This window comes from Oncorhynchus mykiss, chromosome 15, assembly GCF_057628025.1.
Source record: "Oncorhynchus mykiss isolate SJ-2025 chromosome 15, ASM5762802v1, whole genome shotgun sequence".
Taxonomy (NCBI): Eukaryota; Metazoa; Chordata; class Actinopteri; order Salmoniformes; family Salmonidae; genus Oncorhynchus; species Oncorhynchus mykiss.
Genome location: NC_143036.1, coordinates 68,164,303 through 68,189,940, shown reverse-complemented (window position 1 = coordinate 68,189,940; position 25,638 = coordinate 68,164,303). Strand labels below are relative to the sequence as shown.

Below are 25,638 nucleotides of genomic sequence, written 5' to 3'. Positions count from 1 at the left end.
AATACCAAACTGTTTACATGGAGTAAATTCCAAACTGTTTACATGGAGTAAATACCAAACTGTTTACGTGGAGTAAATACCAAACTGTTTACATGGAGTAAATACCAAACTGTTTACATGGAGTAAATACCAAACTGTTTACGTGGAGTAAATACCAAACTGTTTACGTGGAGTAAATACCAAACTGTTTACGCGTATTAGTGTATCAGTCAAGTCACAAGGGGCCCTATTCAATCAAAAACTGTTTCCATTTTTCCAGGATTAGCTACATGCTACATGAATGTCCAAAATTATAAACAGTATTCGGCTTGGTACATGAATCCAAATTGTACCAGAACACCACAAAGACCTGGTAATAGGATTTTATTGAATAGTGTCAAGGATACAGTATGAGGAAAAAGCAGCTAATTGAGGTTCAGTGCAGATAAACAGATGCCTAAACACTTGAACCCACTCATTGTAGGCCTACCTTGAGATTACATGATCATCGTGATATTTACATAATAGCCAAAATGTCACCAGGACGTCATGTATTCCAGAAATCAATAGTCAGCAGCTTAAGTCGTGTCATTGTAGTAAAGGTTACAAATGAGTAAAGGGAAATACACTTGCCCCTTTGAACTAACAAGAGCTCTTCTGTAGCCTACACGTTATGTTTTTAACGGTTAACGTTGATCCCTTTAAAGCCTACATATTTTCCTTCAGTGAAGTCTTCTGTCACCTGTCAGATGCGGAACATGCGCGTTTGAGAGCGCAGGGAGAGAGGGAGAGGATGTGGTGTAGTAGGATAGAACTGAAGACAGACCCGCACGGAGAACCGTCGTCCATCGACAGAAGAGATGCGCGATATCAACACAGAACTGAGAGAACGAGGGAGAGGGCGATGTAAAGATGGAGAAATAATTTGAGATGCACGCAGAGTCGAGGGGGGCCGTTTTCACCGCTTTTCACCACGTTCTTTGGAGCTAGAAACGCTGAGCGTCGCGTCGAAATCGAAACGGGGGGCGGCGGGAGGGGGCCATCATGGGGAACGAAGCGAGCCTCGAAGGCGGCGAAGGGGTGCTTGCTGGATTACCGGAGGGGCTCGCACCGGACGGGAAAGGAGGCTTCATTCGGACCTCCACGGGGGCACAGGTGGACCTGAGCCAACTCAGCGAGGATGACAGAAAGCAACTCGCAGCGGCTATGTCAAGGGCGCAAGCCAACAAGCCCGGGGGCGCGCCCGCTCGAAGGCAGGATTTTACTGGCATTTTTGTGCACTTTAAAATGTCCACTCCTCTCCGTACCCCGTCATTTATCGGGCCTCTTCATGAAAGAGAACGAAAGGCGTGTGTTTGTGCCGTGTTTTGATTAGGCAGAGCACTGCAGCTTGTCAGCAGTGTATCACTATGAATGCACAGGAAAGGAGAATGCATGTTCACACCCATTCACATTTACCATGGGGATAGATGATACCATTCAAAAATGGGATAGGTGGTTATTGTTATTGACATTTACAAAGATAGTCTTGAAGCATTGATACCCATAAGACCAATGCTGTTTTTACCATAAATTGTTAATTCGCTTAATTTATTAATTTAAAGCATCTGGTAAAATGCTGGACAATTTGTCAGTTCGTTCACAATACCGCATCAGATCAAATATTAGAATGCACTAAATGGTATGATACTGAAATAATCTCTTGTAACAATTATTTGCATGCGAATTACTGCGTAAATCGTTTAATTGTGCCATTATCAAAGGATAGCCGCTGTAAAATCGGTGGTAAGACACCAGGGTTTGTAAAGAAACGAAATGCCTCCTGGGTAAAAATTACTCTGTCAAGACACTGTATTTTTCCCCACGAAGGACGCTATCATCCCAAATAAATAGCCTCTCCACTCACGGTGCCAACATTGTATATCACCATTTCAATGTTGTCAATTATATATCATAACCTACTCGTATTTACATAGCTTCTATTGCAAATATATGTCAAGAGTCGATATTCAGGCCGACGCTGGCTGTGTGTCCCCTATTGACCAACAATTCCCACCAGTATATCATTAACATATACATTGGCACACGATACACGTTATCACAAATTCCTTATCACTAATTCGCTCTGTTGGTGAGAACAGTTATTATTACCCAAGCCAGAATAGGGGGAGGGGATACATACATATTAATGTGGCTATATATAGAACAGCGATCGCAAATGTCATCACAGTCATTGATTTCCCTTTATTGCATATTGAAAGTGGGTTTTGAATTTCATTTTGTAAATGGAAAGATATCGAACATCTTGTGGAAGGAAGCGCATTAGCCAAGTGGATGAGCGGTCTGTCTGTGAGCTAGTTGCTTTCCATGGTGCTGAAACCAACAGTTGCCAATAGCAGAACTGGCGGGCTGTTTTTGACACATAAAGGAAAACTCCACCCAAAAACGATATTTTGGTATTTGTTTCATTAGTCCATTGTTGACATATTGCTAACATTTTTTGCTTGTCAGCAATCAAGTTTTTTCAAGATATGTAACTTTCAAAGTACAGAAATCATCCACATATGATGTATTTTGCATCATATGATGCTGCGTTTTGCATAATTTCTGTATTTTGAATGTTACATAACTTGAAAACTCTGACAAACAAAATATGTTGGGTCTATGTCAACAATGGACTAATGAAACAAATACCAAAATATTGTTTTTGGGTGGAGTATTCCTTTTAAACACCAATTAGCTTATGGTCTGTTGGCCTCAAATAGGAAGCTATTTTTCTCTGTAATTCATGCTTTACCTTCAGGTCAAATTCACAATGACGCTTCACTGTTCCAAACCTGAACCGCATGATCTTATTTCGTGCTCGGCAGTGATCTATCTATCATCTACGTGATAGGTTCAATCTCAGTTGATGAGTAGCAGGGTTGCACCTGACAGCAGTGTAGGCTGCTAGGCTGTCTATCCCGCCTCTCAGCTCGATCTAATAAGGCCATCTCATCTTACCCCATTGAGCTGTCTCTCACTCTCTTTCCTATATCTCCATGATCTCTCAACTGTAGATGTCATTCAGAGCTATTCACTTTACCATCAGCACTAGCCTAGGGCTGGTAGTATGCTTGCTTTGTGCTCGCTGTGCCGATGATAGGCCTATGTCCAATGGCTTTGGGGTGAAAGGTTAGCTTGTTGTGTCGGGCAGAGGCTTAAGTGCATTTCATCATTGAGCATTTAGCCTACAGTATTGCTCAATACCCCCAAAGAGCCACACCTCATGTAGGCCTTGTAGTTAAGTAGGCTATGTTATTACAACACATCATACCAGATTGTTGAGATGTCTGTAGAATTTGAGTGATGAGTTGTCATATAACAATTATCATTCTTAATGATTTGGTTGTTTGGAAGATCTGTTTATCTGGGATACATATGTGTCTGTATGTGTGTTGAATGATGTATTTAGGAGCTCTTCTGCGGCGATGGTGATCATGAGTGTTTAATTAGTCTCATCTCTAAGTTTGCCAACCGGCAAATATCAGCCATTTGATAGTGTAAAGTAGCTTCCCCTCCTTGTCTCCTCTCCTTCCTCTTCGCTGATCTGAAAATGCAACAACATGGTGGAAGCCTATGGCAATTTGCTTTCACCTATCCAGCTCTGTCACATCAGTACAGATTAAGGAAAGGAGGGAATGAAAGGAAGTCACAGAGTATTGAAATGTATACACACCATCTATTTCCATTTGTACTGCCAAATGACTCTTCTTTGTTTGTTTCTTTCTTTCTTTCTCACACTCTCTCTCTCAGGCCCTCGGAGGCAGATGTTCAGCAGCGGCCCCAGCAGCCAGGAGTTGGACCCTCTGTTCGGCTTAGCAAGAGTCGCACCGTAGACGCGTTTGGAGAGGGCCCCACTGGCAGGCCGGCCCCTGGCCGCAGTCCCTCGTCCCTCAGCCTCTTAGAGTCCCGATTCAGGCAGGAGCCTAAGGACCCAGAGAAGAAAACAGGCATGTTTGGCTCCAGCTTCCTGAGTGGGGCCAACCCGCTTAACGCTGTCTCGTCCATGACCTCCCAGGTGTCCTCTGGAATGTCCTCAATGTCCTCCGAGGTCACCTCCATGGGCTCCGGGGTCAACATGCCCTCATTTGGCCTGTTTGACAAGGAAGAAAAGCCTGGAGAGAAGCCCCAAGGTGGGCCCCCAGGGCCAGGCAGCAAGGGCCCCCAGCAGGGGGGGCCAAGACCCCCTGGCCCCGGACAAGGGCCCAGACCCCCTGGGCAGCAAGGGCCCAGACCCACTGGTCAAGGACCCCTTGGGCAGCAAGGGCCCAGAACCCCTGGCCCCGGACAAGGGCCCAGACCCCCTGGGCAACAAGGGCCCAGACCCACTGGTCAAGGACCCCCTGGGCAGCAAGGGCCCAGAACCCCTGGCCCCGGACAAGGGCCCAGACCCCCCGGGCAGCAAGGGCCCAGACCACCTGGTCAAGGACCCCCTGGCCAGCAAGGACCCAGACCCCCTGTCTCCGGACAAGGGCCCCCTGGGCAGCAAGGGCCCAGACCACCTGGTCAAGTCCCCCCTGGGCAGCAAGGACCTAGACCCCCTGGCCCCGGTCAAGGGCCCCCTGGGCAGCAAGGACCCCCTGGCCCCGGTGCACAGCCAGGCGGGCCAGCTAAAGCTGGGGGTCCCCCTGGTCCACAAGGCCCTGGTAAACCACCTGGAGGTGGGCTGTGTCCGCTGTGCAAGAGTACCCAGCTCAACGTGGGCTCCAAGGAGCCGCCCAACTTCAGCAACTGTACCATGTGTAAGAACCAGGTGTGCAGCCTATGTGGATTCAGCCCCCCAGACTCGGAGGTAAGAGAATGCCCTCTCTCTCTAGCTTGCTTTCTTCCTCTCTCTCTTTCTCCTGTTCTCTGGTATATATTTATACTACCCTTTCTCTCTCTCTCCACCGTATTTCCATTTTTCCACACTTCCTTTGTCGCTGTTCCTCTCTCTCTCTCTCTCGCTCTCTCACTTACCCTTAAAATGTATTTGTACTGTAGTTTGTGCTGACTGAGGGTCTATTATATGGTGTTTTTTCACATCACATTCTGTCTCAGATGTATCAGACACTTCATTCAATTAAATGTCTACTGCCAGTGTCATTGCAGAGATACAACAACCAACGTATGCCTTGAATTAGTTTCAGTTTTCTGTTTCTGTTTCTGTTTATTAGTACAAAATTCACCCAGCATGTCTAAATGACATTTCAACTTCACAAGAGAAGCACAGTACACCATTACGGTACAAAATATACATAAAAAAAGGTGAATCAATCAAAACCAACAGTTAATTCTCATATCTAAAGAAGCAGAGCGATAATTTTTAAGCATTAGCATTTTTAGCATTAACATTTTTAGCATTAGCATTTTTAGCATGAGCCTTTTCAGCATTAGCCTTTAAGCATTTAGCGTTCCAGAGATGCCCATGCAGTCAGGCCTAGCTCTGGAAATGCCCCCCATATTAACGCCACACAGCTTGAGGAACAGAGGGGCCATATGGACAGTGGGGAAGCTATCAAGGTGACTCATGTCATGGGCACAGGAAGCCTCCAACCGCCGGCCAACGTCAGGTTTCAGTAACCAACCACACGAGCCATGCACCCCCGAGGCATGATGCCTGTTGAAACTGAGGGGGGCAGGTGATCTGATACTTATCCATATAATGTATTTATTATAGATATACAGAAAATACAATACAAATAATGAATTCAAAGATTTGGCCATCAGTGCCCCTCTCAAAAATAATATCTTTGCACATGCTATCAGATAAAACAGCAGAATCACAAAGTGGTCATATTTTGCATCTCTTTTTCTGGGGGTAGAATTATTGAGCATGGTAATCACAAAGAGGGAATGGAAATGTGAGTGTTGTTCTATGCAAGAAGATACTGATAATAACCATGTCAATATTGTCCTCTTTTGTAGGGTTTCTTGTTGTAGACAATGGTAACCAAGGCCATGTCCTGTGTAGTGAACAAAAACATTACACTGTAGCTAAGCTAGTTGTCAGGATATGTGACGAAACTCCATCTTTAGAACAAACACACAGTATATATCATGTAGGAAATCAGTATGAATATCTAATGATGTATTTATAAAGTGTTACAGATGCATCAATACAGTTGTTTCCCATTTCTAACTAACCATGAAATGCATCTACTTTCATCAGAGTACTTTTCTTATATTTCAAGAACGACTCAACCAATAAACATCTCAAATTAAACAAATAAAATGGTTTGTAAAGATGATTTTTTGCCTGAAATTAGAGAAATATTCCATTTGTAATGCAGCCTTGTCAAATAGTACATTTAATGGTGGTTCTGCAAATTGCCACGATCTGCAAATACAGCTCCTGTTACTGCAACACGTAATTAGTATAAATCATTCAATTTGCTTTTAAATCCCTCAAGAACTGAGCGAAAAACAATTTACAGTGTGAAAAGAGAATCATGTTATTGAAATGTACTAATTAAGTTGTATTTTTTCTCTGAATTACTGTGATGTTTCACTTAAAGGAAAGGATTGTGTGTGTGTGTGTGTGTGTGTGTGTGTGTGTGTGTGTGTGTGTGTGTGTGTGTGTGTGTCATTGTGTGTGTGCGTGTGTGTGTGTGTGTGTACCTGTATATACACTACATTAGGGCTGTGATATTGGAATGTGATATCGCAATATTGTTTTCATGGCAAATATATATATAATATAAAACAATACAAAGCAGAACATACTGTTTGGTCCTTTAAAAACCTGCTGGATGTAAAATATTGTGTGCTATAACTTGGAAATTAAATAAATGTCACTCTGGGTGACAACATAATGGTATTTGTTTCCAACATTTGGGCTGTTTTCCTAAAGAAGTTAAATCCGCTTTGTGTTTTGTTTCCTTGCCATGTTACTAATGAGTATCACGATACTGGTACTGTCCCGGCCATACAGTACATGTGTGTATATGTGTGTGTCGTATGTGTGTCTGACCATGTTTTGTATCTTTTCAGGGTAAAGAGTGGCTGTGTCTCAACTGCCAGATGCAGAGGGCTATGGGGGGTATGGATGACCCTCCTATGATGGGCAAGGGCTCTGCCCCTCCTTCACCCTCAAGGAAAGACCCTGGCAAAGATGGCAAGAAGCCCAATCTACTGATTAAGCAGCAGAGCATCTCCGACAGAGGCTTAACCCCTCCAACCACGCCCAAACAGAAATCCCCCGGCCCATCTTCCCCGAAAGGCAGCCCCCAGCCCTCACCGGCCAAAGGTAAACAGGAGTCCAGCTTCTTCGGGGGCCTGGGGGGCATCAGCCTAGGGGGGCTCACCGATGTGGCCAAGCCTCCAGCCGCTGCCTCCCAGGCGGCCGAGTCCATCACGGGAACAATGTTCAGTGGCTTTGGTGGGTTTACTGGATCAGCCAAACCTGATCGGGCCAAAGCCGCTGCTGGTACCCAAAAAACAGCAGAGTCGGTGACTGGAAAGATGTTCAGCGGGTTCGGTGGTTTTACTGAGACAGCCAAGCCCCCGGCGGCTGCCTCCCAGATGTTTGGCTTTGGCTCGTCTATCTTGAGCTCGGCCACCAACCTCATGACCACCGACTCTGTGGACTCTGTGGATGAGAAAGCTGGTTCTCCTGCCGATTCTCCTGCCGGTTCTCCTGCCGGCTCTCCCCCAGACTCCCCCTTCTCTGCCCCTGGTTCTCCCCTCGGTTCTCCCCCGGACTCTCCCTTCTCCGCTCCCGGGTCCCCCCCCGACTCAGACAGCCCTGACACCCCACCTGCCTCCAAGAAGGCCCCCAAACGTGCCGTCTCCCTGCTGAAGGACCAAAAGTCCATAGAGGCAGATCCCTCCGTGGAGCCTCTGAAAGCGGGGGAGCAGCTTACTACGGCCACAGGCTCGGGGGCCCAGGAAAACTGCCCTCTGTGTAAGGTGGAGCTGAACGTTGGATCAGCAGACCCCCCTAACTACAGCAACTGCACCGAGTGCAAGAAGAGTGTGTGCAACCTGTGTGGCTTCAACCCCACACCTCATCTTGGTGAGGTAAGACCAGTACAGCTTTCACTACTGCTAAAATAGAAACAGTTCTGCTGAAAGGTACACAAACCATACAAGGATTTCAGCTGTTTCCATTGTTACAGTAGGTGGGTTAGGGCTACAGTCTTCTGTACACTCCATGTTGTTCAGTCACTCACTGGCTATATAAAAACCACATCTGCAGTCAATTTGGTTTCTTTATCTTCCAATTGTAATCAGGACACAAATATTGACACCCTGTTTAAAGGTACCCCTCTTACCATAAATGAACCTGAACGTTGGTCACGGTCTTGGTGGTCATGACTGCTGCACGTGTTTGACCTTTGAGGGAGTGGTTTGTGGTTGATGCGTTAAGCTTTCCCTAGCCTCCTAGCTGCCCTGTAGTCTAACTCTAAGCCATTGTGGGGCTAGGTTAATAAGGCTAAATGAATGCCATTTAAATGGCCATCTCATTATTGAGCGACATTTACACTTCAAACGGCTGCCACTTGACTCTGTAATCTAAGAGAGGGGCGTGTGTGTGTGTGTGTGTGTGTGTGTGTGTGTGTGTGTGTGTGTGTGTGTGTGTGTGTGTGTGTGTGTGTGTGTGTGTGGTCATAGGGACCAAATACTCTTTAATTTCTCATCTTCCTAGGAGGTTATAGAGTGTTATTACTAGTGTGTCCCATTGACGCTGAATTAACATACATCACTTACATTCAGTTCCCAAGAACAGATGGTTTATGGGGTCATTCAATTATATTAATGGAAGAACTGCACAGAATTTCATTCAGTTCAGCGAATCAAAGCTCACTGTCAAACAGTATTCTGATGGGAAAATACAGCAGTAGCCTCCTTATTGCTTGTCTACTGTGTAACTGCTGTATATTTTGGTTGACAGGTCAATAGGGTGTAATACGGGTAGCGTTGGTTTCTCAATTGAACTGTGCCTAGATTGTCTTTGTTATCGACCATGTCTGGCTCGGCTTAGGAGCTACTCACAGTGTAAGTTGTTCAACCTTGAGTGAAAGCAGTGAACGTGTTGAAAGCAGGTATAGTTGAGCTCACGCAATGGCAGGTTTGGCGTAGCTTCACATGCTAGCTTCCCTATGCTAGTAGGTAGTTTAGTGTTTAGCGGTGTAGCGCGTGGCCAGTTCCCTTAGTAATCACGCTACTGGTCTATTTAAGGTGTTCCGGGGAGATTAGGCAGTCTAACTCCTTGTCACACGGTGAGAACCATGACTCCACCACCACGCCCAACAAGATGGCAGCCACTCCATTATGAAACAACGTCACTGAAAAGGCTCTCTATTTTCTCGTGGAGTTCATCATTTACGTTTAGGTTTATTTAACATTATTGTATGTAGAAACACATACACTGTGATGTCATACAGTACTTCAAACGACAGTTAAAATAGAGGTAGATCCTCATGTATCTTTGTGTTGGCTTAGACAGCCAGTTACCACATACTACTATGTACCCTAAGGTTGTTACTAGTGTAACTACCTCATTACTACACAGGTGGCACTTACTTTACCTACTAATTTTAGCTCCTAGAGGAGCAAAGGCCCTCAGGTTACGGCCTCTGGACTACACAGGTCAACTCAATACCAATATTGAGACTGGCTACCAATATCATAGACTGGTATGTATCGCTGTGTTGTCGTACTGACCCATCTTTGGCAGTAATGAGGAGCAGCGTATTCCTCAAATGAAGTCCAAGGCACAGAGAAATGTGTAATTACGTTGGGGAGATCAGCATCCTAGGTGATTATGTTCTTAGACGGCCTAATGAGCCAAAGATTAGGTGTCTCTGGACCAGTGTGTCTTAACACGAACCAATATACTTGTTTTGCTCAAAATCAGGGTTGTGTTCATTAGGCACCAAACTGAAGAAAACTGACTGAAATAGTGAGGGACTAGCTGGACTTGTCCAATAAGAAATGCTGATTTTCATTTCCAATGCAAAACGCTTAATGACAGTGTGCAATTATGAACACAACCCAGGTGCGGAGTATAACCGACAGAGATGAAATACCATCATGTTTCAGGGACTATGTAAATTCATCTTTACTCAGTCAAGAATGAATAGGACATTCTGATCATGGATTGAAAAGGTTCACTGAAAAACATACTAATTAAAAAAGTCCTAATTTCCTGATTTATACATGTTGAATTTCGATCCCAAACCTGATTTTAACTGAGCTGAAATTCAATTCAACCCAACCAGACATGCATCTAATCTGATCCAATCCATTCAAGGATGCTTCATGAAACTGAACTTGTTGATTGATGGAGAGCTACATAGAGCCCTGAGTCCTTTGTGATGAAGAGGAATAGATAGATGATGTGAGTCATTGGTCTAGGACAGAGCATGGTGCTGGATGGCCATGTGAACGAGGCTGCTCCTGCCCCAGTCTACCTAACTCAGTACACTGACTCATCCAACCCTTTCTCTGCTTCGTCAGCAGACATGCCTTGCCTCTGTCACTCTCCCAACACTTGCTCCGAGCTGAGAATTTGTGTGTGTGTGTGTGTGTGTGTGTGTGTGTGTGTGTGTGTGTGTGTGTGTGTGTGTGTGTGTGTGTGTGTGTGTGTGTGTGTGTGTGTGTGTGTGTGTGTGTGTGTGTGTGTGTGTGTGTTTAGGGGGTTGTGTGTATGTGTGGGGGTTGGTGCATGCATTTATCTGTGTGTTGGTGTTTGTTTGGTGTGTGGTGTGTGTTGCTTGCTGTGTAGGCGAGCTGTAGAAAAAGTCATCTCTGCTTCCTAAAAGGATTTAAAGGGCATCAGGAAGCCTGTCCCAGTCAGAAGAGGTGACCCTTAACCTTCCTCAATATGAGCCTCTCTCTCTCTCTCTCTCTCTCTCTCTCTCTCTCTCTCTCTTCTGTTATTATCTCTGTTCATTTCTCTGTTTCCATGTTTATTTGAGTAAAGAACTGTACATATCAGATAAACAACTGAAAACAGGCCTGATGGAAACAGAGCATTGTCGGGAACCTTTCCTAAATGTTGATCAAACAAATTACATTAGACCAGTGGATTATAATTCCTTTTTTTGACCGAATATTAGAATATTTGCTTGGAAATCTTTTGACAAATGGATGGGAACCTAGCTTCTCTCTCTCTGCCCCTCTCTCTCTCTTACTGTCTCTTTAATTTTGTTTTCTGTCCCTCTCTCTCTCTTACTGTCTCTTTTATTTTGTTTTCTGTCCCTCTCTCTCTCTTACTGTCTCTTTCATTTTGTCTCTGTATGTCTTTGTGTCAACATACAGAGACAATGAATATGCTATAGTCATATAATATAATGTATTATACTTTATAGTAGAGACCATCACCATCATGGGGAAGCTGAATCCAACATTTAGGTTCATGATCCAACATTCGACTTTTCTATCTGGCCATCATATCAAAGATAAATATGTATTTATCTGAGGCAGATTGTGTTTGTTTACAAATAGGTCTGTCCAGTACCAATACGATGTGACATTATTCATCCTGGATAAATGAATGGCTGTACACCTGTGGTCAGCTGGGGACACCTGTGGTTAGCTGGGTACACCTCTTTGAGCGTCCCTCTGTGTGTGTGTGTGTGTCTTTGTGCGTCCCTCTGTGTGTGTGTGTGTGTGTCTTTGAGCGTCCCTCTGTGTGTGTGTGTCTTTGTGCGTCTCTGTGTGTGTGTGTGTGTCTTTGTGCGTCCCTCTGTGTGTGTCTTTGTGCGTCCCTCTGTGTGTGTGTCTTTGTGCGTCCCTCTGTGTGTGTGTGTGTGTCTTTGTGCGTCCCTCTGTGTGTGTGTGTGTCTTTGAGCGTCCCTCTGTGTGTGTGTGTGTGTCTTTGAGCGTCCCTCTGTGTGTGTGTGTCTTTGTGCGTCTCTGTGTGTGTGTGTGTCTTTGTGCGTTCCTCTGTGTGTGTGTGTGTGTGTCTTTGAGCGTCCCTCTGTGTGTGTGTGTGTGTGTCTTTAAGCGTCCCTCTGTGTGTGTCTCTTTGAGCGTCCCTCTGTGTGTGTGTGTCTTTGTGCGTCCCTCTGTGTGTGTGTGTCTTTGTGCGTCCCTCTGTGTGTGTGTCTTTGTGCGTCCCTCTGTGTGTGTCTTTGTGCGTCCCTCTGTGTGTGTGTGTGTCTTTGAGCGTCCCTCTGTGTGTGTGTCTCTGTCTGTCTCTGTATACACTACCGTCACTCTCACTCCCATCACTTGCCCCGAGGACAGAAATGGGCAAAAATAGCCTGAGCTACAAAAGAGCTACTGAGGATACAAGCAACTACAGGGCGCCATGGAAAATCATCTCTCTCTCTCTCTCTCTCTCGACCATGGAGGTGTGTGAGTCTTAGGAAGAGAGAAAAGTTTAGCATATACACCCAATAAAGTATGTGTGACTATGGGAGGCCTGGTGAATGTAGTTGTGTTTGTCTACATTTATGTGTTTAATATTGCCTTTCCCACAGACCAATACTATGTAGTGTAAAATGTCCAACTTCAAATGGAAGCTGCCTGAACATCACAGGTAGTAAAGTGTTTGTACTATCTGCTTGGTGTTTTACTCTGTGTGACATATGGGGTTAGCAAACCTTCAGGGCCCTAGTCGGTACAGCTCCCCCCTGTTATACAGACCTATTACTGGGTCATGATTCTTCATTATCTACAGCACATTTACGAGGGATTGGAGGTTTAGGAGCCATATTTTAGCCAAGCCAAGTGAGCGACTGCGGCCAAAAAGATACCGGCGCCAGGAAATCGATGAGGTGCCAGTGTTAAGTCCTATTGAGAGGGGGAGATGCACAGAGACACACACTGAGACCCTGGTTCCGATAGCGCAAGCTGTTGTTTTTGCGTCAGGTCAGCTTTGGCTTATGTCAGATGCATAGATACACAGACACACTGCCAGATATATGTCATACACACGCACGTAGGCACATATACACGTAGAATTTTTACTTCAATGCCAGGTTTAGTATCACAATACTCAATACCATCACGATACTTCATACCAAAGTGATACCAAAACGATACCAATGCAAAAAAAATAAAATAACGTATTAGCTAAATGAATGGCCCTTGATCCAGACAGATCTTGTCTGTTCAATATCATTTGAAATGTTTGATTTTCAAATGTATGCATTAATGACTCACCACATTTTTAAAAAAACAATCTACATAACAGCATAATGGTCATCATTTATTTGAATGGTAAATCTCTATTGATCATCTGGGTAAATCAAGATGTAGCCTAGGCCTGTTCACAATACAGGTGAGTTATTGAGCTTGTTTTGGTTGATTTCATGAGGCTATAAATGAAAAACAATATGTTTACCTTCCAATTGTGACTTATTTTATTGTACTGATCAACAACCTTAGCATAGAAGAAGCATTATCTTATTTTATAAAAGTGTGCGCTGTCTCTTTAAGACCCATGATGTCATTCACACACAGTCAGTTTTCTTGGCTGAAGCAAAGATGATCTTGACTGGGGCAGATGTTAGCCGGGGTAAACGAGTGAATTAATTACGTTTTTGGTGACAATTAGCTTTGTAATCAGCAATATTTTGAAATACTAGGGCTGTGATTGGTGTTGGCTTCAGCTGTAAGTTAGCAAGGAAAGTTAGCCTACAACGCTGGAAGCTTCCGGTATCTTCTTGCACTGTAGTGTTCTAGCCTGTACTGGACATTGTTTTGGGAACAGTAATTAGAAGTTTCAACATTTCTACTGTGTTGCATCATTAAAGTGTGTTAACTTTTATACAGCATAAGCATATGCAGCCCAGTTAGTTCAGTGGTTACTTAGAACAGGCTAGAGCTAGCAATGAGGAAGTGGAGCGTGCACCGTGCTCTAGAACTAGCAATGAGGAAGTGGAGCGGGCACCGTGCTCTAGAGCTAGCAATGAGGAAGTGGAGCGGGCACCGTGCTCTAGAGCTAGCAATGAGGAAGTGGAGCGGGCACCGTGCTCTAGAGCTAGCAATGAGGAAGTGGAGCGGGCACCGTGCTCTAGAGCTAGCAATGAGGAAGTGGAGCGGGCACCGTGCTCTAGAGCTATAAGGAGACATCAGCTGATAGACAGACTTGACAGGCACCGTGCTCTAGAGCTATAAGAAGACATCAGCTGGGCTGATAGACAGACTTGACAGGTACGGTGCTCTAGAACTATAAGGAGACATCAGCTGATAGACAGACTTGACAGGCACGGTGCTGTAGAGCTATAAGGAGACATCAGCTGATAGACAGACTTGACAGGCACGGTGCTCTAGAGCTATAAGGAGACATCAGCTGATAGACAGACTTGACAGGCACGGTGCTCTAGAGCTATAAGAAGACATCAGCTGGGCTGATAGACAGACTTGACAGGTACGGTGCTCTAGAACTATAAGGAGACATCAGCTGATAGACAGACTTGACAGGCACGGTGCTGTAGAGCTATAAGGAGACATCAGCTGATAGACAGACTTGACAGGCACGGTGCTCTAGAGCTATAAGGAGACATCAGCTGATAGACAGACTTGACAGGCACGGTGCTCTAGAACTATAAGGAGACATCAGTTGATAGACAGACTTGACAGGCACGGTGCTCTAGAACTATAAGGAGACATCAGCTGATAGACAGACTTGACAGGCACGGTGCTCTAGAACTATAAGGAGACATCAGCTGATAGACAGACTTGACAGGCACGGTGCTCTAGAGCTATAAGGAGACATCAGCTGGGCTGATAGACAGACTTGACAGGCATGGTGCTCTAGAGCTATAAGGAGACATCAGCTGATAGACAGACTTGACAGGCACGGTGCTCTAGAACTATAAGGAGACATCAGTTGATAGACAGACTTGACAGGCACGGTGCTCTAGAACTATAAGGAGACATCAGCTGGGCTGATAGACAGACTTGACAGAAGAACCAAAAGTAACAGAATCGTTTGTCATGTTCTACTATCGGTATACCGTGCAACACTAAGGCACACACACACACACACACACTTGTGAAAGACGCAGACCTTTATTTCCCATGCTCAGGTTAAACCTACTCCTGGACTCAAAAACACCTCCAATGGAGAGTCACTTTTGAAAATGCTTTTGAGTCTAGGAGTAGGCTTAACCTGGACCTGTGACACATTTGGGTATCAGCGATTCTACATCTTCTGACTGGTCTAGTCTTTCACAGGCATTTAGGAACTTGACAAGCTGATCAATATCTTCAATTGTAGCGTTAGTTGTAGCCGTTAGTTTCAAGGGAATGGGAGAAAGGGTAGAGGAGGCAGGGGGAGGGGAAAGAAGAAAATGAGTGTGATGGAAACTGAGGGAGATGTTTAAGAGAAGAGAGACGTGATTAGCGGAGGTAGAGAAGGATGAGTGTGATGGAAACTGAGGGAGATGTTTAAGAGAAGAGAGACGTGATTAGCAGAGGTAGAGAAGGATGAGTGTGATGGAAACTGAGGGAGATGTTTAAGAGAAGAGAGACGTGATTAGCGGAGGTAGAGAAGGATGAGTGTGATGGAAACTGAGGGAGATGTTTAAGAGAAGAGAGACGTGATTAGCGGAGGTAGAGAAGGATGAGTGTGATGGGAACTGAGGGAGATGTTTAAGAGAAGAGAGACGTGATTAGCGGAGGTAGAGAAGGATGAGTGTGATGGAAACTGAGGGAGATGTTTAAGAGAAGAGAGACGTGATTAGCGGAGGTAGAGAAGGATGAGTGTGATGGAAACTGAGGGAGATGTTTAAGAGAAGAGAGACGTGATTAGCGGAGGTAGAGAAGGATGAGTGTGATGGAAACTGAGAGAGATGTTTAAGAGAAGAGAGACGTGATTAGCGGAGGTAGAGAAGGATGAGTCTGAACAAAGGAGAGGAGGTGGTTGGGAGAGGAGGAACAGGATGACTGAGGAAAGCAGTAGGAGGGGTTGGATGTCATGTCACAGAGGATGTACGTGTACCAGCTACATGCTGCTTTAATATAATGCTAGCAAGCTATTGAGTACAAAACCATTTTTGTTAGCATGAGGGCTAGGGGAGAGGAGACTAGTATTGTTAGCATTAGCGCTAGTGGAGAGGAGGCTAGTTTTGTCAGCATTGACTCCTGTGACTTTTCTATTGGTTCCAGACCAACAGGCAAAATCAATCAAGCCCAGCTAAACTACGTTGAACACAAATATGAACACAACACGCAACAATTTCAAAGATCTAACTGAGTTACAGTTCATATAAGGAAATCAGTCAATTGAAATAAATGCATTATGCCCTAATCTATGGATTTCACATGACTGGGAATACAGATATGCATCTGTTGGTCACAGATACCTTAAAAGAAAGTAGGGGTGTCTGGTCTGACCACAATTTGCCTTATGCAGAAAGACACATCTCTTTCGCATAAAGTTGATCAGGTTGTTGATTGTGGCCTATGGAATGTTTTCCCACTCCTCTTCAAATTGCTGTGTGAAGTTGCTGGATATTGGTGGGAACTGGAACACACTGTTGGACACGTAGATCCAGAGCATCCTAAACATGCTCAATGGGAGACATGTATGGTGAGTTTGAAGGCCATGGAAGAACTGGGACATTTTCACCTTCCAGGAATTGTGTACAGATCCTTGCAACATGGGGCTGTGCATTATCATGCTGAAACGTGAGGTGATGGCGGCGGATGAATGGCACGACAATGGGCCTCAGGATCTCATCAAGGTATATCTGTGCATTCAAATTGCCATCGATAAAATGCAATTGGTCGTTGTCCATAGCTTTTGCCTGCTTATACCATAACCCCACCACCACTATGGGGCACTCTGTTCACAACGTTGACATCAGCAAACCGCTCACCCACACAATGCCATACACGCTGTCTGCCATCTGCCCAATATAGTTAAAACCGGGATTCATCTGTGAAGAGCACACTTCTGCAGCATGGCAGTGGCCATTTAAAGGTGAGCATTTCCCCACTTAAGTCGGTTATGACGCTGAACTGCAGTCAGGTCAAGACCATGGTTATGACGAAGAGGACGCAGAGGAACTTCCCTGAGACGGTTTCTGACTGTTTGTGCAGAAATTCTGTAGTTGTACAAACCCACAGTTTCATCAGTTGTCCGAGTGGCTGGTCTCAGATGATCCCACAGGTGAAGAAGCCGGATGTGGAGGACCTGGGCTGGCGTGGTTAAATGTGGTCTGCGGTTGTGACGCCAATTGACGTACGGCTAAATTCTCTAAAACGACATTGGAGACGGCTTATGGTAGAGAAATTAACATTAAATTCTCTGGCACCAGATCTAGTGGACAAACCTGCAGTCAGCATGCCAATTGCATGCTGCCTCATGCAATTGAGACATCTGTGGCATTATGTTGTGTGACAAAACTGCATATTTTAGAGTGGCCTTTTATTGACCCACGCACAAAGTGCACCTGAGTAATGATCATGCTGTTTAATCAGCTTGTTGATATGCCACTCCTGTCAGGTAGATGGATTATCTTGGCAAATGAGAAATGCTCACTAACAGGGATGTGCCCAAAATGGGAGAGAAATAAGCTCCTGAAAGATGGAACAAAAATGTTACATGTTGCGTTTATATTTTTGTTGAGTATATTTGCAATGATTTTGGTGTTTGATCCCAGGTCTGTCAGTCACAAAGTGATACAGTCTCTTTCTCTCTCACCCCAAACAGAGAAGCAAAAACAGCAGCGGAACTCCTAATGCCGCTCATTACCGCAGGCTGTTGTGGGTCTTAATTATCCCTCCTTTAAAACTGAAAGGGGGAGAGGAGATCCCCCATCTCCATCCCTCTCTCATTGCCTCCAGTAGCACAGGCAAGCTGGCATCTCACACCTGTCCATCTGTATAGACATACCCGCTAGGGGAAACCCGATAGCACACAAACACACACACACACACCAGCTGATAAGCCCATTTTAACTGCAGCTGGTGAACCAACCTAATGTACTGCGTAAGATAAGATGAAGAAAAAAGCTGATACACACAAAATAACACTGGGTTCAAAGTTCAGTAGACAGATGGCAAAACGGAAGAACACTTCAGACAGACGGACACACCCACCTACCTAGTTTTGCTGGGTCTTCCTTTCTCCTCCTTTACTAAGTTCTCTCTCACCTAGCTCAGAGTTAATATACAGTGCCTTGCGAAAGTATTCGGCCAAATACAGGACCATTCTGGAAGAAAACCTGATGGAGTCTGCAAAAGACCTGAGACTGGGACGGAGATTTGTCTTCCAACAAGACAATGATCCAAAACATAAAGCAAAATCTACAATGGAATGGTTCAATAATAAACATATCCAGGTGTTAGAATGGCCAAGTCAAAGTCCAGACCTGAATCCAATCGAGAATCTGTGGAAATAACTGAAAACTGCTGTTCACAAATGCTCTCCATCCAACCTCACTGAGCTCGAGCTGTTTTGCAAGGAGGAATGGGAAAAAATGTCAGTCTCTCGATGTGCAAAACTGATAGAGACATACCCCAAGCGACTTACAGCTGTAATCGCAGCAAAAGGTGGCGCTACAAAGTATTAACTTAAGGGGGCTGAATAATTTTGCACGCCCAATTTTTCAGTTTTTGATTTGTTAAAAAAGTTTGAAATATCCAATAAATGTCGTTCCACTTCATGATTGTGTCCCACTTGTGGTTGATTCTTCACAAAAAAATACAGTTTTATATCTTTATGTTTGAAGCCTGAAATGTGGCAAAAGGTCGCAAAGTTCAAGGGGGCCGAATACTTTCGCAAGGCACTGTAGTGCTGTCTCTCACCTCCCCTGTCAGTATCCCTTAACAGACACCCCAACCTCCTGGGAAACAAACCCAAACCACCTGGGACACCACAGCACCTCTTTACTGCCGTCAAACACGAGGAAAATACAATACTGAGGTACACATTTGTTGGTGTCAGAGAGTACTTGTTGTGTAATTGTATTTGGGAAGTGTTTGTATGGTGAGTAGAAAGGTTTGGAATGTAATGCTGGATAGTTGAGTCCATGTTGTGAATATTTCATTGGACATTGTGTGTTGGATGACATGAAATTGTTGCATGCTGTCAATAGCAGATAAGAGAAAATTATAATGAACACCTCAACTCCTTACTTGACCTTCACACTAACAAGACTTTCTAGCCCACACAGCTTTGACACCTGCTACAGAACTGTAGCGATGCGGGTCTACTGTACAGTACACCAAGCAACATATTCTCAACACTGGGGAGGTTGCTAAGGATTCAACCTTCTATGAAAACAACCTAACCAGAGAAATGGCAAAGTGATGTTTCTATGACAACATGGTACACAGTTGAACCAAATGATTTTGATGGCCTAGTTGGTTAAAGTGTGATACTCCCATCACCAGAGACCAGATTTGGCCCATTTAAAAGCAGGTTAAATCATTACATGTATATCCCTATTAAAATAATAGAGGAAACACTAATACTGACCAGCTTATTTCCTATCTGCACCAGGGGAAGTCACCTCAAATATCCCCTCCCTTCTCCACCCATTGTAATTCTCATGTCAGACCAAATTTAGGAGGTAAAACCCTGGCAGGATTCTCCTCTGTAATAAAAGGATATCACTCCGACCTTCACGTCGCTCACCTCCCCTGAGAGGAGGAACCAATGACCCAACATGGAGGACAGACTCATCAGATTTGCCCATTTTGCCAAATCATCTCAGACTTTTTATGTTAATGTCTTGAGACTTGAGGTAGTTTAGTAGTTTGTGTTGTTTCTTGTAGCGTCCTTGAACGTTTGAACTCTTTTGTCAGGGTTGTATAGTCCCAGTAAAGAAAGGAAAGGCTCCCACACTAATGCTGCTCATTTAACTATCTTTCTATCTACAGTATGTCATACCCAGGTCTGTGTGGGATGAGCATATCACTGTATAGCTGTGATACAGTGTGTGTGTGTGTGTGTGTATTATTATTATGTGTGTGTGTATGTATATGTGTGTGTGTGCTTAGCAAACAGCAGCATGGCTGATTCACAACCCACAGGGATGAGAGGGTGGATCCCACATAATGCCATAAAGTCATAAAGCCATACAGCTATACAGCCATATAGTTACACAGCCACACAGCCACATAGCCATACAACCACATAGCCATATAACCACACAGCCATATAGCCATACAGCCACACAGCCACTCGGCTATACTGCCACACAGCCACATAGCCATATAACCACATAGCCACACAGCCACATAGCCACACAGCCATATAGCCATACAGCCACACAGCCACTCGGCTATACAGCCATACGGCCATGCAGCCATACAGCCACACAGCCATACAGCCACACAGCCATACAAATGTGAGGATGCTGATGATTATACATCCCCCATTACTACTATGATGACCAACTGATGGCACACACACTCTGGGCACTTAATGAAACTGCTGAGCTCTGTTACCAGGAATGCTTTGTAATTGGCTAGTTAGGAAAACACAAACATCCATTAGCATCCTAGCTTCAATCAGGGGGTCAATGTAATGGTTTAAAGGGGTTAAATAATTGCAATACGACAAGGTTGTAGTGTGACACCTATGTGCGTATACATGTTTGTGTGTGGCTAACTGTCTGTGTGTGGAAGTCTGTTTTTGTGTGTGGATCACTGTGTCTGAATCACTGTGTTTGTGTGCGAGTCTGTGTGCGTGTGCGTGTGCATGTGTGTGTGCGTGCGTGTGAGAGAGAGAGAGAGAGAGACAGGGTGTGTGTGTGTGTGTGTGTGTGTGTGTGTGTGTGTGTGTGTGTGTGTGTGTGTGTGTGTGTGCGCGTGTGTGCGTGCGTGCGTGCGTGTGTGTGTGAGAGAGAGCGCGAGAGACAGGGAGTGTGTGCACGTGTGTGGGCACGTGTGTATTTGACAAATATAGAGATGGAGAGACAGGATGCTTTTTATGGTGGTGATCTGGTGGAAGGGTGATGTCCAGGGACCGTAGGCTGCAGATCTCTGATAGCGTCGGTGATGACAAGGATAAAAGTGGTTTGAAGCCGAAGCGACAGATCTTGTGGCTGACTGGCTGGCTGGCTCTGTCCGGGCTCTCATTATTCCCTATCAGTGGCAATCTGGAACCATCTCTCTGCCTCTCAAGCTGCTCTCTGGGGTGTAAATGGATGGACCAGTCAAGCTGCAAAAGCCAATGCCCTGTGGTGGTGGCACGGCATCCTGGACTGTAGGGAGAGGGACCTCTACATGGGGCTTGATTATGATATTATTCATGAAATCATATATAATAAAGGTGAAATCCTACGGCTCTCTGTTTCTTTCCTCTCTTACTCTCACTCTATTTCCCTCTCTCTCTCTCTCTCTCTCTCTCTCTCTCTCTCTCTCTCCTCTCCTCTCCTCTCCTCTCCTCTTCTCCCTTGCTCCTTTTTACACACACTCTCCATTTCAATCGTATGATAACAAAATGCCATTCTAAACTTCATGCCAACCATTTAACATGGAGAACGTTATGAGGTAACCATTAAGGTATCTTTACTTTTACTCAAGTATGACAATTGGGTACTTTTTCCACCACTGCTTAGCAGGCTTCACACCATCTGGTATGGATTTAGCATAAGCCCTGCATTTAAGCCAGGCACAGGAGGGCACACACCCACGTTACTGGCCTGTGGAGGCTCACAAAACGGGTGTGCAGGAAAAAGGGTGTTTACTTGAAACGGAGACTGGAGGGGTGGCCAGACCCATGCTGACTAGACCCCAAGAGAGAAAGAGAGAATATGTATGTATGGTGGGTGGATGATGTATCATGTGTGGATGTGTTATTTTACCAATACTCTTACAGTACATCTACACATACAGTACAACATCTCTCCATCATTAGTCCGACTTACATTAGCTCTGGTGTGCTACAGTGTAAGACCCAAATTCCCTAGGAATCAAATGTTTACCATCGTTTCTTTCTCTCCTTCCTTGTCGAGATATCGAATATTAAACCGTCTTAACGGGTACAACACTTAAACCACAGTTCTCAGTGGAGCTCTTCTGTAATGACTTCTTCTTTAGTGCTGTGATTGTCGACTCGTGTCAGATAACCATGACAGGACAGAATTAAAGTCCCTCCGAGACGAAGGATTTGAACAGCTGTGTTTGTGGCGGTTTGTTGTCTTTCTTGCTGATGCACTATGGTTATTTTCAGAGATAGAGGGCCGGTTTGGTCCCAAGCGGAGGATGGGAAGAAAAAACAATGCCGAAGTCATCACACAACACAGGATAAACCGTTTACTGAATGCACAATTTTAATTGCCTGCCTTTGAGCTGTGTTTACTGAAAGATTGAATTGGTCTGAAATAAGACGTTTCAGTTCATCCCACTGTAAGGTCCTTGTCCGAAGCATTAGTGTTCCTCTGACCTGTGGTGTGAGCTAGCCTCGCTTGCGGTTGGAATGTAAAACATAGATCAGGGATGGGCAACTTTGATGGGCTGGGGGCTACAAAAAAATCAAAACCCAGCGGAGAGACATTTTTTACATTTTAGAGTAAATGTTGTGCAATTCTACACATTTTGCCATGGGGTGTAGAATTTTTTTTGCAGTTTTAAAGCAAGTTTTCTGCAATTCTACACATTTTGCCATGTGGCGGGGAGAACATTTAGCAATTTTATAACTCATTTCCTGCAATTATACAAATTTTGCCATGGGGCAGAAAGGAAAATTTGCTGTTTTTAATATGATATCTGAGTGAGACTGACAAACAAAATCAATGGGGGCCCCCCAGCCGATCATTCGACCACAATAACAAGTTTAGATAGCTGGCCGCTAAAATAACTTAGCAATCTTAAAATGTTTTGATTACGTGGGCTAATTGATTAACTATCAGTGACGGACACAACAGAAAAACTGCTGATGCACAACCACATTTCGAAACAGCATATTGTGTATTCTACTATTAGTTCCAAAAGTTTGTTGTACTATGGGGCGGTAGGTAGCCTAGTGATTAAAGTGTTGGGCAAGTAACCAAAAGGTTGCTTGATCGAATCCCGAGCAGACAAGGTAAAAATCTGTCATTCTGCTCTTGAACAAGGCAGTTAAACCCACTGTTCCCCGGTAGGCCATCATTGTAAATAAGAATTTGTTCTTAACTGACTTGCCTAGTTAAATGAAAGTAAAATGTAAAAAATAATACAAATATTTTTGTGGAAAAATTATGTGAGCGCCTTCAAAAGGGGGGTCGCGGGCCAAAAGTTGCTCATCCCTAATATACTGTACATCATGCTGAATTTAGGACATGGGACTAAGGGGCGCAGTGGTCTGGGGTTATGGTCTTGTGTCATTAAGTCATAGGGCCTAATATGTGTTCATCCTGATGGATGCACTGTATAAAATAGTTTTGTGTAGATGGGTCAGCTAGACACACACAAACACACACAGACTCCACCCTGGCTCTGCTGTAGACTGTCTGCACCCGCTGCCCCAGTCATTCTGACATGCCTTGGTAAACCTCTGTGCCATTACCATGCATTATGAAACGACTATCTGTTAAGTTACATAAAAGTAAAAAGCTTGCCTGAAATAGAATAGGCTACAATGGCCCTGTGTCTGCGCATAGCCCAAGTGTTACGAAACCGTGGGTCCAGTTTTCTAATAATGATCATAAAACATCATTACTGATTAAAGTCAACATTTTAATCATCCACTACAACAACTATGTATTAGAGTGAGTGAGCATTTTTACAAGGTCCACACTAACTAACATTTTCTTTGTTTTTCTGTCTTACAGAAAGAATGGTTATGTCTCAACTGCCAGACCCAAAGAGCTCTCTCTGGCCAGCTGGGCGATATGCCCCCTCCACCATCTCCTGTGAAGAAGCAACTACCCACACCTACCCCTACCCCTCCTGCCTCCCCTGCCAAAGTCCCTGACTCCCCAGCTGCTGCTGCCTCTCCATTAACGGGGAGCCCCTCAGTCACTCAGGTAGAGGCAGCAGCAGCAAAGGAAGACACCCAGCCGCTTCCCACGTCCAAGGTAGTAGCAGAACGCACCCCGCCCCAAACACCAGACGCTGCGTCTGCAAACACAGACACCACACCCATCCCACCTGAGCATGCCACCCCTCCTTCTGATAGTGTTCCAGAGGAGAAAGAACCAGAGCAGGCTGAAACAATAGAAGCTATATCTGAGAGTATACGAGATGAGCCTGTGCAAGAGAGTGTAGTGGAGAGTGCTGTTGAGGCCCCGGCAGTGGAGAAAGACCCAGAGCAGGCTGAAGCGATGGAAGCTATGTCTGAGACTATGTTGGATGAGCCTGTGACAGAGAGTGTAGTGGAGAGTGCTGTCGAAGCCTCAGTGGTGGAGAAAGACCCAGAGCAGGCTGAAGCAATAGAAGCTATATCTGAGAGTATACGAGCTGAGCCTGTGCCCGAGAGTGTAGTGGAGAGTGCTGTTGAGGCCCCGGCAGTGGATCATCCAGAGAGTATGCCAGAGAAAGTTACAGAAGAACAGTCACCACCCGACACTACTCAGGCAGAATCAGATTTCCAGCCTACAGTTGTAGAGGAGACTGTCATTGCTCCCCCTGTAGAGAATAAGTCAGAAAAGCCTGTTGAGGCAGCACCCGAGCCAACTCCAAGCCCAGATAAAGTGCAGAGTGAGTCTACACCAGAGGAGATCTCACCGGCTCCCTCTGCAGGTAGTGAGAAAGAGGAGCCCATCCTGGAGAAGGTTCTTGAAGAGGAAGCTAAGCCGATAGAGCCAGAGGTGATTCCAACACCTGAAACGGTCACACAGGAAACTTCTGTCCAACCTGACCAATCACCAGAGCCTGTACCGCCAGCTCCTGTAGTCACTGAGGAAGAAGAGAAAGCAGTGGTGATTGAGGAAAAACCTAGGCAGCCACCTAAAGCTGAGGAGAAAGCTCCTACACCTCCTGCAGTCACCGAGCAGGAGGAGAAACCTAAAGAGCCAGAGCCTCAAGCAACTATTGTTGAACAGCCTCCAACTGAGGTGTCTTCAGTACATACAGGTCCAGTAGCAGAGAGTTCAGATGTGAAGATGGCTGTGGAGACAAAGATGCCAGAGGTGGCTCCTGCTCCACCAGTTAAGGTTGTAGAGAATTCGGCCGCAGCTCCCAAAGCCACTAATGAGCCGGTAGAGGATTGTTTATCTCCCAAACCAGCAGAGCTAGAGCCTGTGCCTTCACAAAAAGAGGAGGTACCCCCTGCGGTAGAAGAAACTCCCCCTGTAGTTGCTGAGAATGAACAGCCTAAAGAGGTAGAGACCGTTCCACAAACTGAGGCAGTTGAGTCTGTAGCCCCATCTCCTCCTCTAGTTACTGATCAAGTTGAGAAGAAGCCTGTAGAGAAGGAGGAAGAGTCAATTCAGCCAGCCCAAGTTGAGGAGAAGCCTGTAGAGGAGGAGGAGTCAATTCAGCCAGCCCAAGTTGAGGAGAAGCCTGTAGAGAAGGAGGCAGAGCCAATACCGCCAGTCCAAGTTGAGGATAAACCTGTAGAGAAGGAGGCAGAGCCAATACCGCCAGCCCAAGTAGAGGAGAAGCCTGTAGAGAAGGAGGCAGAGCCAATTCAGCCAGCCCAAGTAGAGGAGAAGCCTGTAGAGAAGGAGGCAGAGACAATACCGCCAGCCCAAGTAGAGGAGAAGCCTGTAGAGAAGGAGGCAGAGCCAATACCGCCAGCCCAAGTTGAGGAGAAGCCTGTAGAGAAGTTGGCAGAGCCAATTCAGCCAGCCCAAG

At 45.2% G+C, this 25,638-nt stretch overlaps 1 protein-coding gene across 1 annotated transcript in view; it reads left to right on the top strand.

Moving 5' to 3' along the window:
• The first annotated feature begins 949 nt into the window (after nt 1–949).
• LOC110519130 (protein piccolo-like) overlaps nt 950–25,638 on the top strand; it is a 68,644-nt gene continuing 43,955 nt past the window's right edge. The window contains exons 1-4 of the mRNA XM_090200900.1: nt 950–1,232; nt 3,775–4,813; nt 6,994–8,022; nt 23,673–23,918. Coding sequence (XP_090057026.1) covers nt 1,024–1,232; nt 3,775–4,813; nt 6,994–8,022; nt 23,673–23,918 — 2,523 coding nt within the window. The 5' untranslated portion in view covers nt 950–1,023. The remainder of the gene's footprint in view (nt 1,233–3,774; nt 4,814–6,993; nt 8,023–23,672; nt 23,919–25,638) is intronic.